Source organism: Pseudorca crassidens, chromosome 15 (assembly GCF_039906515.1).
Source record: "Pseudorca crassidens isolate mPseCra1 chromosome 15, mPseCra1.hap1, whole genome shotgun sequence".
NCBI classification, from domain to species: Eukaryota; Metazoa; Chordata; class Mammalia; order Artiodactyla; family Delphinidae; genus Pseudorca; species Pseudorca crassidens.
In genome coordinates, this window is record NC_090310.1 from 42,086,192 (window position 1) to 42,105,444 (window position 19,253).

At 45.6% G+C, this 19,253-nt stretch overlaps 1 protein-coding gene across 6 annotated transcripts in view; it reads right to left on the reverse strand.

The window, feature by feature from the left end:
* The window catches only part of RALGAPA2 (Ral GTPase activating protein catalytic subunit alpha 2), a 282,048-nt gene that overhangs the window by 176,548 nt on the left and 86,247 nt on the right, over positions 1–19,253 (reverse strand). For 4 of the 6 annotated variants that reach the window (XR_010935102.1, XM_067707373.1, XM_067707372.1 and 1 more), the window contains 4 exons: positions 15,907–16,018; positions 9,092–9,329; positions 5,716–5,880; positions 1,624–1,764 (listed from right to left, as the gene is read on the reverse strand). Coding sequence is in view for 5 of the 6 variants with exons in the window: in XM_067707373.1 (XP_067563474.1) it covers positions 1,624–1,764; positions 5,716–5,880; positions 9,092–9,329; positions 15,907–16,018 (656 nt within the window). In the remaining variant the exon portion in view is untranslated. The remainder of the gene's footprint in view (positions 1–1,623; positions 1,765–5,715; positions 5,881–9,091; positions 9,330–15,906; positions 16,019–19,253) is intronic. The other 2 variants (XM_067707375.1, XM_067707374.1) reach the window with 1 other exon arrangement.

The window sequence follows — 19,253 nt, forward strand, 5'->3', positions numbered from 1 at the left end:
TAAGTCGGGGTCTCTCAAGCCTCAGCATCACTGGTATTTTGGGTCAGACGGTTCTCTGTGGCGGCTGTCTTCTCCACTGTAGGATGGTTAGCAGTATCCATCCACTGGATGCCGGTGGCACGACCCCAGCTGTGACAACCACAGATGTCTCCGGACATTGCCACATGTTCCCCGGGGGGCAAATCGTCCCCAGTTGAGAACCCCTGCTCTAAATCATATTCTGCTTCTGCTGGAACTGTGTATGTAAATATAGGAATCAAGAATCTGAGTAAACTAAAATATAATAATGAATGAGAAAAAAGCTTCCAAAATGAAATTACTAACAGGAAAAGATTTCTTGTGAGAACACATTCTGGACAAACTAGTTAAAAAAACTTAAACGAAATGGGAAAAAGTGGGTTGTGAAAAGAGAAAACTTTTCACCATGCAAAAAGTTCCTTATGGATGTATATCAGCCAAATAGAAAGCCAAAGTATTTTAAATACCTTATTAATCATCTCCAGGCAGGAGTATTTTTTGGAAAACCAAATTATGAAGCAGTTAATGCTCATCGGTAATTTAACTGACTGGTGGCCATCTTCTCCTGTACCGTTCTTACTATTTTCCAACTTCAGTATTTACTAGGGAAAAAGAGCTTTCTGAGAAACACAGTTCTTAGTCTTCCCTCATATTCTAGAAATTAAATAATATGATATTTTAGATTCTCATCAGGGGAATGAAGCTAATTTTGCTTTGCTAAACCACAATATGACATGATTTAGTGCCACTCAAAGCCACAAGTAAGCTATCTCCAGTATTAAATAAGTACTAGTCTATAATACCATCTTTTGGAAAATAAAAAGAACATGGAAATATTTCCCGCTTTCGCAAGAAGATTCAGTTCATTTTAGGATCATTGAAAAATAAGTACACATAGACCTAATTATTCACAGTAGAGCAAAGTAAATCCTTTTGTTGAGGTGTCCACGCCAAAAATTTCTTCTGGTGCTGTAACATCTTAATAAACCAGAAAGTGCTCTGTATATAAACAACAGGTAGCTAAACTCAATTTTAACTGGCTGAAGGCCAGGAATAACATTTCTTTGTTTTGGAAATTAGCCATTTTTTTCATTTTTTTTTGACTCTAAGCTCAATAATCAGTATGAATCTGTATAAACTGATCATTACTTTAAACATGAATTATTACATGATTTACTAACTCCAAGGAAGTCTAGCCTGCAGAATTTTTCCAGTTTATTCATTTTGCGGGGGAGGCCCAGCAAACATGCTAACATCGGCACACTCGTAAGTGTTGCAGAATGTTATGAAGACTTCCTTCCTCTCTGTAGGCTCCCTGTCGAAGGCACACGAGGCAGGCATCACTGTTTTCCCCTCGTAAAAACTATCGTGCTCAGCTGGGAATGCAAAGACCAGTGGTGTTACAGAAATTCTGCCTGACTATCCAATTGCTACTAAGCATCTTAACTGCATAGAAACAATTGATATTCGTTGAAAATAAAGGCAAAGTGCAATGGCCAGGTAGGCATGCGTGACGTGGGGAAATTAACAAAGGAAGCCAGGCGCAGAGGCGAGCGGGAGCAGCCCAGGGACGTGGGGGTGCCACATGAGACAGCATTACAGTACCTGACAGCCTGTGAGAGCAAGAGGTGTAAGATAGACCAGGGAAGAGAGCGCTCACGGTGTGGAGGAGAAGCGGGACGCTTTTAGTGGCGGGCAAAGCCTCAGAGAGGTGGGCACAGCTGCTGACAGACTGGCTTCGCTTAGCTTCCAGGAGAGATAAAGCAACAATCATGTCAGAAGAACCGCAGGATCTTTCACTTCCTTTTCATTATTATTATTTTTCTGGTCTCTCTTTAAATATTCAAAGGAGGTCATTTCAAACTTTGAAGGAAGTTAGCACAAAGCACAGTATTTAATGATAGTCTCTAAATACAGCCAACTTTCAGTCATTCCGATGGCATGGGAGCACAGGACTTTCACAAATAATCAATCTCATTTTATAATGCTTTGTATGTTGAGCCTTTCCTTTTTTTCTGCTGTGTATCAGATTCACATTTAGCTTGTTTGTTTACTTGGGCAGACATTACAACCAGTTTTCTCTTCCTAATGGGTCCAAACAAAAAGGCCATGGTGAGGGGCTTCCCTGGTGGCACAGTGGTTGAGAGTGCGCCTGCCGATGCAGGGGACGCGGGTTCGTGCCCCAGTCCGGGAGGATCCCACATGCCGGGGAGCGGCTGGGCCCGTGAGCCATGGCCGCTGAGCCTGCACGTCTGGAGCCTGTGCTCCGCAACGGGAGAGGCCACAGCAGTGAGAGGCCCACGTACCGAAAAAAAAAAAGAGTAAAAAAAAAAAAGGCCACGGTGAGGGACGGAAAATCTAACCTAAGATTAAAATGGTTTCATAAATAATCAATAATTCAAAAATTGGTTTACTGAGAGATGACTGTATTCAGAAGCAAATCGTTTAGTAAACTGAAGAGCCTAAAAGCTTCAGAACACATAAAAGTCAAGTTGAACATTCAAGGGTCTGATATTTGGGAAAAAGGTAAAAAAATCTCCATGAAACCCATCCTTTTAAATCACATTTCGTGCTTATTAAATCCACAATTTCTTAGTACAAAATTTATGGTGTTCTTAAGTTTCTATGTACTGCTAGTCAAAACCATTTGAGAAAATGGATAGACACAGGAAGAGAATAGGCCTCATACATATGAAACCACCATTAGCAAAACCAGTTTTATCCTTAAAACAAAAATATGGAGGTTTACTTGCTGTACTATTTTCACATGATTTTATTTAACATTAACGGAATACAACTACAAACGGTAGTGACACATTTGCAAAAAGCAAAACAAACTTTTTACTTTCCTGTCTTCCCCCACTCTCTATCAGAATTCCCAGCTCTACAGAACTGTCTGCAGAACTGACTACAGCATAATCACAAACGTATAAGATACTATTTAGGTGAAAACGACTTCTGTGTAAACATCAAACTGACTGACTTCAAATTTCCTAAAAGATTTGTCTAATGCTCAATGTCAGGGACATTTCATTTGAGTGTTGCTTTTAAAACGTTTTCCTCTTGGGCTTTCCTGGTGGCGCAGTGGTTGGGAGTCCGCCTGCCGATGCAGGGGACACGGGTTCGTGCCCTGGTCCAGGAGGATCCCACATGCCACGGAGCGGCTGGGCCCGTGGGTCATGGCCACTGGGCCTGCGCATCCGGAGCCTGTGCTCCACAGCGGGAGTGAGAGGCCCGTGTACCGCAAAAAAAAAAAGAAAAAAAAAAAGAAAAAAAAAAAGAAAAAAGGTTTTCCTCTTATAATTCAAATAATTGTGCATTTTTCTAAAATTGATCACTAGATATTTTAGAGATAATAAAATATAGATTATTTTGTGTGAAAATTAATTGACTTGCTTTAACCATTCATTTTAGACATGTAAAGTTTTAGCATCATTCATACTCAGGAATGGAGGCTGACTCTGTCATTCTTAAGACTCCCCCTGCCAGTCCTTTTAAGGTGCAAACGAGTACATTCTCTGTTAAATTAATTGTCACTCCCCTACTCCACAACTGCTGATTTTATATTTCCCTCTTGCCACCACCACTGACAGTTTCTCAGTCTAAGTGTAGTCTGTGGGGCAAATTATAATAGAATAATCTTAAAATATTCTCTTACTGGGATTAGAAAAAAAAGTCACTTTCAAATGGGTCTTCCATAATAAAAAATCTTCATGATAACAGTGCACAAACTAATGTCATGAGCTGCTTCCTGTTCTCTCATTAAAAGGTGGCCTCTACACAACCAAAATCTACCATAAAAATGTTCTGGGCCTTCTTAAAAGACTAAAAATACGTAAAAATAATAGAAGTGAGTAAAAGCTCGTGTAGTCTATGCAGATTACATTTATAAAACAGCAGGATGTAATAAAATACTCAAAAACCATTGTTTTCACAGGCAACAAGAATCATAATATTTTATAATATTAAAAAGTATAAAATAGGAAATACATATATACGTATCCATACATGTATGTGTGTAGAATACATGAAGATAATAGATCTGTCCTACTCAATAGCTCTCATCTTCATTCTCTTTTAAAGGTTATGCTTCCAAGTGTTTTTAACTGAATGAATCCTACAAAGGCCAGGTTTATGGTGCTGAAGTGACATACTCTACAAGGACCTTTACATGACTTTGTATTGGGTTGGCCAGAAACTTCATTTGGGTTTTTCTGTAAGATGTTACTTTCTGGCCAACCCAATAAAAGCTCTTAGCTTTGTATGACTTTTCAGGCCCCTGAGAACACTGATAAACAGAACCGCACGGGCGTAAAGGCACAGAAGATTTTCTAAAACCTACTGGCGCCTCTACCATATTGTTGGTCTAGAATACCTCTTGAAAAAGGAAGATGCAATCTCTCCTATGGCTGTGTTTTGGCCAAGTAGTGGCATATGGAACATGCAATATACAATCATTTGCTGCTCGTTAAAATGTGAGAATAAAATTTTAAAAAGTGCTTTGAATGAACACTTTTATCACCTCTGTAATTCAGGGGTTGTGAGAGGCAGCAGGAAGTCTGGGCGGCTCAGGCATGATGCCACCTTTGTCACAAACTTCTCTTCTGATCCCTTTTAAGGATCCAGTGATGGAAGAAAGGTATTTTGGGAGCTGGGATGAGAAAGGAAATGCGTGAATAAGCCTCCCCCAAAGCTGCCTGTTACCAGAAACTAGGTCTCTCCTCAGGGAGAGGAGGAAGCAAGAAGGAGGGTATAAATAAGGTGACAATGACAAACAAATACTATGGTGAAAACAAGGAGGAGTTAGGGTTGAGGCGTAATATATTTTCATTAAAACTCCAACAGGATTCTAAGCCGTCTGTAGTAAGCCTTTACTAAGCATTGGAAAAAATGTTGAGTGTCCATGAATCCTTGATTTATGACCAGAGGAAACTGTGACCTTCTCTCTGCGGTCAACATGCTGAATATCAATGACAATTGCATGGTATTATTGATGTGAAAAACTACAGGAATCTGAGAAAAACTCATAGGAATCTGTTTTAAACTTAAGTTACAGCCTCAAAGTCACTGGGAAGGTTCGGGGCTTTATTTGTTCTTATTAAAAACTGTATACAAGCTTACTTATTAAAGAGTTCTTACTTATTAAAGAGTTATTTAAGAGTAAACTGTAGCAACAGTTTGATTAACTGGAGGTTCCCGGTCAAGTTCTTGTTAATTCTAACAGCCTGTAAGGTCAACATCTACAGGCATGTAAAGCTCCATTTTCCAAAGAAGCAAAAAATGTAAATGTCTCCTTCCAGTCCTGAAAACTAAGCCCTTATTCTCCTTTTCTTTGCTGGAATAAGTTTCCACCCTCTCTTCAGATCAGCATTGTTCAACAGCAACAACAATGCAACTGGTTGTGTGATTACTAAGAATCTATTTTCTTCAAGGGTCAAACAAAACATCTATTTTCTCTCTTTTGCACAAATATCTCACTCAATATTAACATCTCAAGTTCTTTTTCACAATGAAGGATTTAGAATAAATGTCACAAACTGATTCGGAAAGTAGTCAGACAGAAAGTTGAAAAGATACAGAGACATCTCAGTTAATAAAAGGCCTGGTGTTTTAAGTCCTGAGTGGAACTTTAAAACTTTAAAAACATTTGATTCCTATAAATCCATTCCTTTGAGAAATACTAGAACACGTGCTTACCGGTTGCTTTCTGGCGGACGATGTTTCTCGCTTTCTCGACTCCCGGCGCCCCGGATGTGGTGGCACTCCTAAATCTCATGGGCTCGGCCACATCGGGGTGGCTCCGCCAGCTCAGAGAAAAGGATCTCCCCACGGTGGTTCCTTTCTGAGAATCTGGAACACAGCCTACGAGACAAGGAAAATAATCCAGAGACTGAATTCATTATTATTTCTTTCATAGCCTGTGCTGCTCAGCAAATGTCATACATAGAATGATGTATATAAGTCAGCAGATTCTCTTGCCGCAGATTAGGTGCCACTTCCTTATATTACAATTTAGGGAGTTATTCATATATCAGGAATCTGAAAATTCCTGTTGCCAAAGTATTTTTCAAGCATCTTCAATGGTCTCATGAAAATTCACATATCTTCACGGTACTCATTCCAATATACAAAAAAAATTAATAAATCTTCCTCAACATAAGAACAATGTCAAAGGAAGTTACACCACGGCTCTCAGGATACTCCAAAAACTGCTTCTATAAACCAGTAAATTAGAGATCCTGATTTGAGAACAGTATTCCATCCTGTAGACGCCAACCTCTCCATGAATCCCTGAAAGAAATTTATGCCCATAAACTCTAATTATACTCAAATAAGCAAAGTTAATGAAATTCTACAAACAATACAAAATCCTATTTTAAGCGAAGCTCCAAATAGTAAAATACTGCAGATCTGTGAATCACCTTTTTTCTCCTCTCATACTGCTCTGGACGAGTATTTTAAGTAAGTGGTCAAGGATCAAAAGAAAGACAGAAGAAAAGAGGATCAGCCACTTAGAGGTTTCTGCACACGTGCGATGTGGCTGGCGGCTGCCACCTGTGGCTCGCTGTCACACCCAGATTCTTCTGAGAGTGTACTTTGTTTCCACAAATCTAGTGCTTGTACAGCAAGTATTTCCATAATGGATATTTAAATGTGTTTTAAGAACAAGGCAATATAATAAATAAATCAGAAATATTTGCCATGGTCATTAATTAAACAGTAAAATTTGTTCTGTATCTTTCCTGAAAATAGCATTTTTTGAAGTTGTTTACCTTCCTAAGACAAGCCTATCTCTCCCTATGAATCTGTGTTCACATAGTGGGAGGGAAGAGAATATTTTGGGGGCTGAAGGGGAGGGTGGATTATAAGAATTCCAGGAGGCAGGGAACACGGTTAGTTTGAGAAAGTCCTTACTTTCTGTCTCAGCCACTCCCCTCCATCCTGAAAGGTGCCCCAGTCAGGTAGACTCTTCGGGACTGAGAGCCACAGTCCAGGGAGCCAAGTTCCTGGCTGGAAGCACCTAGACCCTCCCAGACTCTGGGTTTACAGAGAGGCCCCCAGAGCTGCTATGGAGGACACTACAGAGGCCCAGGGCTCAGGCTCTGGGCTCCCTGCCCTGACTTCAATCCCAAATCTCCAACTAATATATTTTTTTTAGGAAGGGGCTCCTTACAACTTCAACTAGGGAGAAAAAAGGATCTTCTGCTAAAGTATGTGAGAACATTGCATTAGACAGTCTAAATCCAAACTGGGATTAGACAATTCCACTGGAATGCCCCATACTTCAACTAGTTAGTTTTGCTTTCTCACTGACTTGCTCTTACTAATTGGTGCCTTGGCAAGCCACTCACAGACTGCAATGAAGACATTCTAGGAATCAGTCACATTAACTACACGGCTCTGCAGTTAACTAATCATAATTGGTTCACACTTCCCCGTATCCACATCCTCTGTCATCCTCTCCCACATCAACTCTGGGCTTCAGCACATGACTTTTGGTTGCAAAACTGAGCAAGCAGAGATTTGAAATGTACCTGAAAATCTGAGTGTGTCCTCCCCTGCTCCTGGAACCCTAAGCCATTAGGTGAACAGCCTGAGCTAGCCTGCTGGGTGATGAAAGATGTACGGCCTCGTCACCTCTACTGCACAGCTGACAGCCGGCTAACCCCTGGCAGTGGAACTGCCGCTCGCTGAGCATGTCACAGCCCGGCTGACTGCGAACGCAGCTGTGAGGCCAACACAACTGCCAACCCATAAAATCATGATCTGAATAAATGGTGTTATTTGAAGTCGCTATATTTTGGGGTGCTTTGTCACACAGCAAAGCTAACTGACACCATCTACACTAAGACCACTGTCGAGGCTGTAGTTGACCACAGCAAGTAACATGCTTTTTGTAAGTCTCTGGAGGAAAAATTCCTCACAGGCCCCAGGACCAGGACAAGCCAAGCAACCAGCTTGTTTACACCTTTTGTACTCTGTGATTCTCCCGTGTTACTCTGTGATGATCGGAGTTGAATCTGCGGTGGCCCCCTTCCCGCCTCCCCAGCAGCACCGAGGCTCTTCACTGTGCATCCTGGCATTTTATCCATGCCTGGAGCTCCACCCCTGTTCATTCCGCCCCAGTGTCCTTATGTATTTTATCCATTGTATTATGTGTATTTCTATGAGCGGCCTCAAAATCTTTACACAATAAGCTGGAGTACAGGGAACTAATCCAAGGACTGCGTCACAGCCTTAAAAACAGTAATGAAGACGGGCTGCAGAGTGTCATCCCCAACAGAGATCAGTACTGAGGTTTCCCGCCTTGATCTGACTCCAGGTCTCAAAACAATTTTCACCCAGAAACACAAAAAAGCCAGAATGACTCCATGTGAAGCATTCAGAACTTCTCCACCTTCCCGGGGGTGGGGCGCAGCAGAATAGATGATAAATAGTGGGGCGCCTTGTGTGGGACTTGCCTGGCTTTGATTTCCGGCTTTACCGCTTCTTAGCTGTGTGACCCCAAGTGAGCCAATCCCTGTGGACTCTGTCCTTGAGTTTCTTGGTCTGTGATGTGGGGAGAGTGGCACGGACATCACAGGCTCCCCTGAGGGTGAAGGCAGAGAAGGTGCACCCGGCCCCCACCGCTATCACTACTGTTCCCAATCCTCCTTCTTCCTTCTTCCCAGCCTGTCCGTCATCCTCACTAAGGGGACACAGTGCTAGGAGACGCGATTGAACACCACCGTTAAAAGATACTGTCCGGGGCTTCCCTGGTGGCGCAGTGGTTGAGAGTCCGCCTGCCGATGCAGGTGACATGGGTTCGTGCCCTGGTCCGGGAAGATCCCACATGCTGCGGAGCAGCTGGGCCCGTGAGCCATGGCCGCTGAGCCTGCACGTCTGGAGCCTGTGCTCCGCAACGGAAGAGGCCACAGCAGTGAGAGGCCCGCGTACCACAAAAAAAAAAAAGATACTGTCCGTACAGCTGGTTCAGCTGACTATGAAATTCCATGCGTCGACTGCCTGCTGTTTAATACACACTCCTCCCCAGACTCAGACGCCCGGTGCCACCCAGCCAGGCAGGAAATACCTTTGCCTCGCTGCTTCTTCTCCTTCTGTTCACTTAATTTGTCCAGAGGTAGGTTTGTCATCTCAACTCCGTACACGGTCCTGGCAAGCACCACCGTCAAGGAGTCCATGATGCTGGCCCACTCGTAGATGAGTTCTTCCCAGTCTGTGAGGGAGGACAGCACCCCGAGGAAGTCGTCCCAGAGCTCCCGAGAGATGTACACGCAGAGGTTTGCGCGGATCCAGGCCACCATGAGCGTCTGAAAACGACCAATCAACAGGAGAATTCAATCATCTCCATTTGGAAGAAGTGTACTTTCGACAAAACATTGAAAATCACTATTAATAAAATGAATTTTAACATAAAAAGTGCTTGGGGATACTGTGTTTAATTTCTCAAAATGCATCTGATCCACTGTAATCAAGATTTGAGCTACTGTGAAATTAGTTATCATTCTGAACAGACACTGATCAAAATGATCCTAGTGTCTGTGGTTGGTCCTGGCGGGACCTGGGGAGCCTATTTGCCCCCTCACTCCCTGCAGGGGCCACTCTGAGCCTTGTATTCTGCAGGTAAACCTCCACCTCCACCAGCTCCTGCCTGACTGGCAGCAGATGAGCTCAAAGCAGACTTCAGAGCACAGACCCCAGGAAACAATGCCCTGGACCTCCGCCCACTAGGCCTGCATCTGCCCAGCTCCTCCCCCACTGCAGGCCGTGCAGGGAGGGGGCCCTGCTCTCCTGCGTGCCCCCCGACCCTGACCCCTGCTCCCGGCCTCCTCCTCAGACTCTGCATTTCTGTTAACCCCACCTCACCTTGACCCCCTGCCCATCCTACTTCCCCAGCTCCTACCCATCAGCATGTAAACATGATCCAATTCTTCCTTATCTCAAAAAAACCCCACAGAAGTTCCCTTGAGCCCTGATGTCCCTTTCGAGCTACAGCCCCTTCTTCCCCTTTCAAAGCCAAATTTCTTGAAAGAATGGCCCACACTCACTCCATCTTCCACACTCACTCCATCCTCTGCCACCCCACCTTCTGCCTAGGTTTTGGTCCCCGTTCTCATGGCTCCAATGACCATCTGCTCGCTGCCCACATTCAACCCAGACCTCTCGAGATGCTGGTTTCCTGACCCTTCTCTCTGCTCACTCGTAGCCCACATGCCACGTCCTGCAGGCACCTGCCACGCAGCGTAGTTGTGAAAAGAACTCAGTTTCCTCCACTGAGAGCCCTCCAGGCCCTCCACCTGGCCTCTCCTCTCCCGGCCTCTGCACATACCCTTCCCTCCCTCTCTTTCCTCATTTTGCTTCTTTAACTTCCGCCCACTCTTCAGGTCACAACTTGGACGTCACTTCCTCCTGGGTGTCCCTGATGTCACCCACCCCCAGCCTCCAGGAAGCAGCCTGCATTTCCCCCATCGGAGTTCGTTTCCCTAAGAGTCCCTCAGTCCCCCTGGTCTCACGGTCCACAGTACTACAGCTGCTCGCAGGGGCAACCCTACAACAAGACAATTATGCATGTATTCTGGGTATTTCCTTACCTCCAAGGTGCCCAGCTCCTTACCTCTGCCAAAATATTCCGCATCCTTTAAAATTCAACTCAAAGTGTATCTCCCGGGACTTCCCTGGTGGTCCAGTGGTAAAGAATCCGCCTTCCAACGCAGGGGACGAGGGTTCAATCCGTGGTTGGGGAACTAAGCCCGTGTGCCACAACTACTGAGCTCGTGCGCCTCAACTAGAGAGCCCGCGTGCCGCAAACTACAGAGCCCACGCACCCTGGAGCCTGCACGCCACAACTAGAGAAGAGAAAACCCGCACACCACAACCAGAAAGAAGACCTCACACCACAACGAAAGATCCCGCATGCCTCAACGAAGATCCCGCGTGCCTCAACTAAGACCCGACACAGCCTAAAACTAAAATAAATAAAAAACAAACAACAACAAAAAACCAAAATGTATCTCCCTTGAAAGAAGTGCCAAGTCCATCTCAGATGAGCCCCAGATGCTTTCCTAATCTTAGTAGAGGGAATCTTTATAGCCAAAGTCTGGGTAACTTCCCTGATCTATTGTCAGAGCTAAAATGTACCAGGTAAGGTGCCAACGTGCCAATATCTCTGCCCAACCCAGATGCAAATAGGCTCCCACTGCTGTCAGGAGTTGTACTGTGCATGGGATGGGGGTGAATTTGCTTTTTAATTTAGATTAGATTAGACGGGTTCAGGGTCGTATGGCCGTAGACTGCTTTTTAATTAAAAGAAATTTTTCTAACATAGACCTAGGAAAACTTTGAGAAAAAGAAAGGAGTCTGTACCTAGACAAGCCTGCTCTGACCACCTGAAAAATCATATATAAAGTGACCCTCATGACAATGTACCTGTTCTCTGTTTTAATTCATGTTAACTACACTTTTTAAAGGGGTAAAAATGTTAAAGTTGAGCTAAAATAGTTGAGTATATTGAAAACAAGGTTCTAAACACTCATATTTAAAATCTGGTTCTAAGATGAATGAATTTTTTAAAAATTAAGGACAATGCAAAAGGAAAAAGTAAAATAATGTTACCATTTATTGTTATTAGTACTTTATTATACATTTTTATTCTGACTAAAATGCCAGCTTCTGTTTATTCATTTTTTACACTCCTGTTTTCAAAATGAGTTTGAGGTCATTACCATAAAGTGCATATACACAATAAAATTAATAAATGGTAGATCAAAAATATAATCTTCCAGGGGTTTCCCTAGTGGTGCAGTGGTTAAGAATCCGCCTGCCAATGCAGGGGACACGGGTTCAAGCCCTGATCCGGGAAGATCCCATGTACCGCGGAGCAATTAAGCCTGTGCGCCACAACTACTGAGCCTGCGCTCTAGAGTCCGTGAGCCACAACTACTGAAGCCCGCGCACCTAGAGCCCATGCTCCGTGACAAGAGAAGCCACCGCAATGAGAAGCCCGCACGCGGCAACAAAGAGTAGCCCCCGCTCGACGCAGTTAGAGAAAGCCCGCACACAGCAATGAAGACCCAACACAGCCAGAAATAAAATAAAATAAATTTTAAAATATACATATAATCTTCCAGAGTAGGAGAATGCAGAGACTGGCCAAGTTGCCAGGACTCAGCCTCACATGTCACGGTGCTGGCTTCCGGTTTAAAAGCAGAGGAGTGTGTATAAGATGCCCCCTGGGTCCTGCACCAGCCTCGCTTTATTGACTAATTATTAGACAAGGACAGAACCATGACTTCCTGCAGCTTATAGGCTTCACCTCCGCAAATCTCACAAACATGTGCATCATCACACATCACACCTCATTCTCATTCACAGCTAAGGACAGTCAGCAGACGTAAGCCCAGGGCCCCCTTTTCTAACAGGAAGAGGGGAAGAGAGGGCCTCAGACTCGGTTGTCACTAACCTGGTTTGTGACCTGGACAATTTACGTGGCTTTTCTGGAGTCCTATTTCTCTCTAAAGATAAAAAGCTGAATAAGGGCATCCCTAATTTCATCCTTCGGCACTGAAAGTCATGTTTTATCAAGTATGTCTTGGCACACAAGACGTATAAAAGACACCTTCACTGGTAAATCACTCCTTTTCTTACAAAGTTTCCTAACCAACCACTTTCTATGTCTCTCTACCCACCTCACTTAGGGGATGACATAATTTTAAGGTATTGGCTCAGGCTATAAACAGAAGGACCGAAGTCCAAGTTTCCTGATATACTTCTGAGCTTCAAGCAGGAGGCACAGTTAGCACTGATGGAAGTATGTAAAGCATCATTTATGGCAATCAGCATGACTTGGTAAGTATTTAAAACTAAGTAAAACTCAACTATCCTTTCAAGAAAATTTGTCAACCCAACTTATTTACTGACAGAGAAAAAACTAAACGCTAAAGGAAAAATTAGAAAAAGATAAAAGGATAATGGCAACTTAAAATTCCCCGTCCCCTTTAATAGTCTCTTTATTCAAAATTTTAAAAATCAAGTATCTGGCAATTGTAGACAGGCTGCATGACCACACAAATAATGATCAGACAGCACTTTTTTTTTTTTTTTGCGGTACGTGGGCCTCTCACTGTCGTGGCCTCTCCCGTTGCGGAGCACAGGCTCCGGACGCGCAGGCTCAGCGGCCATGGCTCATGGGCCCAGCCGCTCTGCGGCATGTGGGATCCTCCCAGACCGGGGCACGAACCCGTGTCCCCTGCATCGGCAGGCGGACTCTCAACCACTGCGCCACCAGGGAATCCAGAGAGCACATTTTAATTGTAGGATGGGACTAAGATGGAGCCGCCTGACTGCCTGGCAGATCTGCCCTGACCTTTCACATTTCCCTCCTCCTGGGGTCTCACAAAAGGACTTGGGAGGCCAACAGATGATCATAAATCCAGGTGCATCCTCTCTGATTCTTCCAACAACCCTGGAAGGTAGGAAGGAGCCCTTTCCTGACTGTGGCAGATGAGGGACAAGACTCAGAAAGATGAAGTGATTTGCTCAAGGCCACACAAGCCAGGAAGTACCAGAGCTGGGGTCAGAACCCAGAATCTGTCTAAGTCTAAAAAGCACATCTTCTCTCTGCTACTTTATGGTTAGCTCTTAATTAATGTAAGCATTCCTCTGGATGCGCTGAACCACTGCCAAAATAATAACAACAACGACATCAAAATCATTAATAATCATGGACTCCAAACTCATCTTCGAGTAAGATCTGACAAGACTTCTCCATTAATGAGGAGGATTCTGCCCTCCCCCCCAAACCCAAACCAAACAAACAGAAACCACACTCCACAATACACTCTTGCTTAGTTTAGTGACAAGTTCTCACTCTAATTCCAAGACCCACAATAGATATGGGACTAGACAACTGGTGAGGAGTGGGGCCCAGGCACCCGCCGCCTGAGCCCGGCCCCCATCCATGTCACATGGCAGCTCCAGTCCCATCAAGAAGGGGAGGTCAGGATATGGGAACATATGTATATGTATAACTGATTCACTTTGTTATAAAGCAGAAACTAACACACCATTGTAAAGCAATTATACCCCAATAAAGATATTAAAAAAAAAAAAAAGAAGGGGAGGTCAGGAAGGTCGAACAGTGAGATGCCCCAGAGTCAGAGCAAGGTGAGCAGAGGGTCTGTCTGCCCAGGCAGACCGCAGGGCAGGTGGTCAGTGCCACCTTACAGGCGAGAGCACAGCAAAGTGGGACACACAGAAGGGTGTGCAGAGCACTTCACCCATCCAGTGAAGGCAAGGTTATCAGACTAAAGGTGATTATACCATGAGGGGTTAACTGAGTTCATGCCAATTACTCCTGCAGCCTTTCCTACGTTTCTCGTCAGGTCAGGATCATTCAGTCATAGTAAACTATTCAAAATTACTATGAACAGCTGGCTTCTCTTGCGTTACAAAGGGAATATTTGGCTTTATTTAGAGTACTAACTTCTCTTTTTTGTCACTTTCACCCACAGAACCTACCTGTATTCTGGATATGCTCTTAACACATAACCTCCAAAACCACCTTCCAGTCCCCGAGGAGGGCAGCCACCTCTGTCCCTGCAGTGTCACCCCAGCCGATGGTCCACCCTCGTTCTCCTGTTGGATTACTCAAAGTCAGGCCCATCCACTGGACCACAGCCTTTATTGGATAGAACGTCACATTCTTTCACACTGCTCTCTGTCAGAAATATTTCATAACAACCATGCATTCCATAAATACTAGTGATTCTAGAAAAGAGAAATGCTGCAACAGGCTGCCGCCCTCAGGACCCTTTCAACTTCTTTCCAGGCCGTCAGTTCCTCACCTGCCTTCTCCTCTCTGCCCCTTAGGGTGACGTCAGAGACTCCTGCGCTAGACCCTTCTTGCCATGAGATGCAGGAACCGCAGCCATCTCCTTGGCTCTCCGCTCCCATTGGAGGCCAACCCGGCTCCTCACCTGGTCCAGAACTTCACCTCTGAGGTTCTCTCTGCCCCAGACGATGCTGCTCTCCCTCCCTGGATCATCCCCACTGGTGACCAAGCATACTTTACCGCCACCTTCCTGAAACCCTGCTCCCCACATCCCCGCTGGCTCCAGCTCACCCCCTCCTCCCCTCTCCCTTCCACACCATTCCCTCTGCAAAGCTGTGACTCTAGCTGGGACCTCCACTGCCCAGCTCTCACTTTCTCCTCCATCCACTCCAGGTGGGCCTCATTCCCCTAGAACATTCTCAGCCACCAACATCTTGGCAAAGCCAACAGTCGACTGGCTGTCTCCTCTTACTCAACACTGCTCTCAGGGCATCCAGGACACATGCGCCCCCAGTGACCCTCCCAGGTCACTGGCCACCATTCCTCAGCATCTCTGGCTGGCCCTCTCCATCTGACCATCGGCAGATGGCCCTCTTCTCTCTGACACACTCTCCCTCCCCAGGTGATCCCACCCAGCCCTGTGGCTTTAAACACAATCGCTCAGCACATCAATGGCCCTCACACGTTTATCTCTAGACCGAACCTCTCCCATCCTATTCCTATTCCCATGCTCTGTCCATCCTTCATCTCTTCAAATCTACCTGGCCCGACACCAAGGGCATCAGCTCTTGTCATCTTCCTAATTTCTAGCAACCTTCAGCAAATCAAAAGAGGAAGTAGATGGCAGAAAGGTGGGAAGGCCTAAGAGAAGAGCAGCACTAATTGTAAAGGCAAGATTACAACCTTCAAGACAAAGCTAAGAAGGAAATTTTCTAATTAAATTTTTAGAAATTTAAAGTTAGTTTAATTTTACTCTTGAAATTCTGTGATTAAAACTAATTTGCTGTAAAATCTAATTCATTTCTTGCATTTGCAGTGTTTTAATAAAAAAAACTTACCCTAAACAGTAACCCTGCCAAGCTCTGGGCAAACAAGTCCTTTATTTGTTTATCCTTTGGCTTCTGCATGACAGCTTCTGTTATCCTGAGTAGTATTTGCAACATCTGTTCCCTGGGCCACCCAAAATAAAAGCTCATATTATTAATCACATCTCCAAAGCACTTACATTTATAGGTACATGAAATTCTCTTAAGGATTCAGCAAAATTGATAATCACATATCATTCAGAAGTATCTCAATGCCCATTACATAATGCACGCCATACTTATCACAATAAGCTAGCTTATGTTACCACAGTTCTAAAAATACGCCTCTTGTGCCCACATCAGTAGACAGGACAACCCAGGTCTCATCCCAGCTTGACCACCACCCCCCGCTTGTAAAAACGGAGGCGACGCGTTTTCTCCACCTGTGCCAGCACCTACGGCACACGGGGAGAACGTGCCTACTGAACTTACGCAGCACTCTCAAACTTTCACATCCATTATTTTACTTAAACTGAGCGGCCTCCCTATCTCTCTGTGTGACAGTAAACAACATGGACTTTCTGGTCCTCGTCCTGGGGAGGTCTTCCATCGGCAGTGGTGGGTGGCCGCGCTCCACAGCACTCCCACAGGTAGGAGGGCTGGGAAAGGTCACCACTGGACGCTTAGGGTACAGAGCTTTGTGCCTGGAAGATCCTGACTCTGCAAACAGGGCACCCCTCAGAACCGCGGTCACAATGTCTCCATCACAGCACTCCTCGCACGGTGTTTTTTTTTTTTTTTGGCTGTTTTGGGTCTTCGTTACTGCGTGTGGGCTTTCTCTATTTGTGGCGAGCAGGGGCTACTCTTTGTTGCGGTCCGCGGGCTTCTCATTGAGGTGGCTTCTCTTGTTGCAGAGCACGAGTCTAGGCGCACGGGCTTAGGTAGCTGTGGCACGTGGGCCCAGTAGTTGTGGCACACGGGCTTAGTTGCTCCCCAGCATATGGGATCTTCCCGGACCAGGGCTCGAACCCATGTCCCCTGCATTGGCAGGCGGATTCTTAACCACTGCGCCACCAGGGAAGTCCCGGAGATGGCATTTTATGTAAAAAGTCTTTGAAGAATATAAAACACTAGAGACCCAAAATAGCACCGCTAATTGTGATGATGATGGTAAGTTCTCTAGCACAGCCAAAGGGCATTCTTTTCTCTCACAGCTGAGTTACATTCTTCACATCTTCCCCCAGATGCCATGGAAACGGAGAACACATTATTTTCTGTTAATGGAGGGAAATCACCCCGGTCCCTTTAACTACTTCGAGGTCTTGAGCACGAACCGTTCTTTCATCTCTGTAACTTCCTCCTTGGCCTGGCTCTTCAGTGATAAAACCAAGTGGACAAAGTAATCTGGTCCAGGTTGGATAATAAGATCTCAAATCATGGTTCCTTTATAGTTTTCTCACATTTCTGAGAACAATGTTTTCTCTTAACACGATGCTGGATCTCATTAAACTTCTCCAGGGTCTCCTGCCCTCCTCGTGGCTGACCCTGTCCGACTTCCGTCCTGGTTTCTGCAGGTGCCCGTTCCCACTGTGCTCTGCTCTGCCTGCCCGCCCGGCCCCCTACCCACGGACCCTGCAGGCTCAGGACTAGAGGATCGGGGCACGCATGCCTGGAGCAGCTGGCGACTTTGAGGAGGATGAGGGGAGAAATGGCCCAGGGCTGGGACAGCCTGCGCTCGCCCCGGCCAGCGTCCCCCGGGCCCTGTCACAGGGGGAAGGGAGGGCTGCACCCAGGGTCGCCTCTGCTGCGCACCTTGTGTGATGCTCAAGACAAGGAAAAACAGCCCCTTCCACACCCATCGTGCGAACGTGAGAACAAGAAACGTAGTAACTTTCAGCCAAAACCTCAGTCATGGGAACTGTTACCAAAGATGCAGACCTGATGGAGGCAAAGACCGACACAGACACAAGGCAGGTTTAACTTCTGAACCTAAGAAAGCTTGGGAACCACAACATTCCCACACGGAGTCTTCTGGAAGAGAATGGGGGTGGAAAACTACCTCCAGTTTGGAAAAATCTTTGCTAACAGTTCTGATCTCTGCTTGTTCCTTTGTGTTTTGAGAAACATTAACTCTGGTCGCTCCTCTCAAAGGGGACCTGCCTGAAGAGCGAGACCAGGACGGCCCATGTGTGCTGCCCAAGTGGCGGAGGAGCGGCTCTTGCTGCCTCTTTGTTCTCTACTTTGCCCCCATCTCCTTGCACACCTACTCACTAACACCGGCTATCCCCTCTTTGGGGGCCACTACTCGGCACCTGCCGGGCTACAGCCTGCTCTCAGCCACCGTCATCCACCGCCACAGAGTCTGCACTCCAGGCACTGTCTCTCTCCACGCAGCAGCCAGAGATCTTTTGGAAACATAAATCGGGTCGTGTCACACTCTCGCGCTCAAGCAGAGGTAGCGGGGACCTTCCTGCAGCCCGCGGGGCCCTGTGCCCCCTGGCCTGGGGTGCCCCCCACTGCACTGGCCGCCATCTCATCCTGCCCGGAACCCAGCAGCTGTGACCTGCAGTTCCTCCTCGTGGGGATGCTCTTCCCTCTGGGCTCTGCTCAGAGAGGCCTTCCCACCCTCCACACTGCCCCCCACAACCAGCTCCACGGTTCTTAGCGCTGAACCCCACCTGACCCCACTTTTGTGTTCATCGCGTCTCTCAGGCCTATGAGGACGGATGCCTCGGGAGGGCAGGGACCCTGTCTAGTTTACCCTCTGTCCTCATAGTAGAAGCTCCCTAGTTATTTACCAGACGAAAGAAGGGAGGGAGGGAGGGAGGGAATTCACTGATCGTCCGGTACTTCAATACACAGGAAAATCTGCTAGGCAAATAGATCACATCCCTGGTCTATGCTCTACTGACTTTAGTTTTTTTTTTTCGGTGAGTATTTTCATCTATTCCTATATTTTGATTTTTTTATAGTTTTACCTGGAAATCTCTGAATTATTAAAGAAACAGAGAAGCATTGTTTAATTTTATTTCCTAGAATTTTCACCCCAAAAAAGATTATCAAAAATATCAAAATATTACTGATACACTGGTATACAGAATTCATAGAGTTTTCAAAGGAAAAAAAAAGCATCAAAAACACTTGATACAACTGGTATGTGGAGCAGATATTTCAGTTGAAAGCTTCCAGCATTTCTCATTGCTTTCAGCATCACTGACACAGCTTTTAACTTTGTTTAAATTGCCTTGTTCATCCCTGTGACGCTTTAGCAACAGCTTCTCGGCAAACAGTGCTAAGTGTAAAAGTCTGGGAAAGATGACACCGGAAGGTACAGCTTCAAGTGACCATTTTGGCATCTGTGGTTCCTGTATTTGTGCACC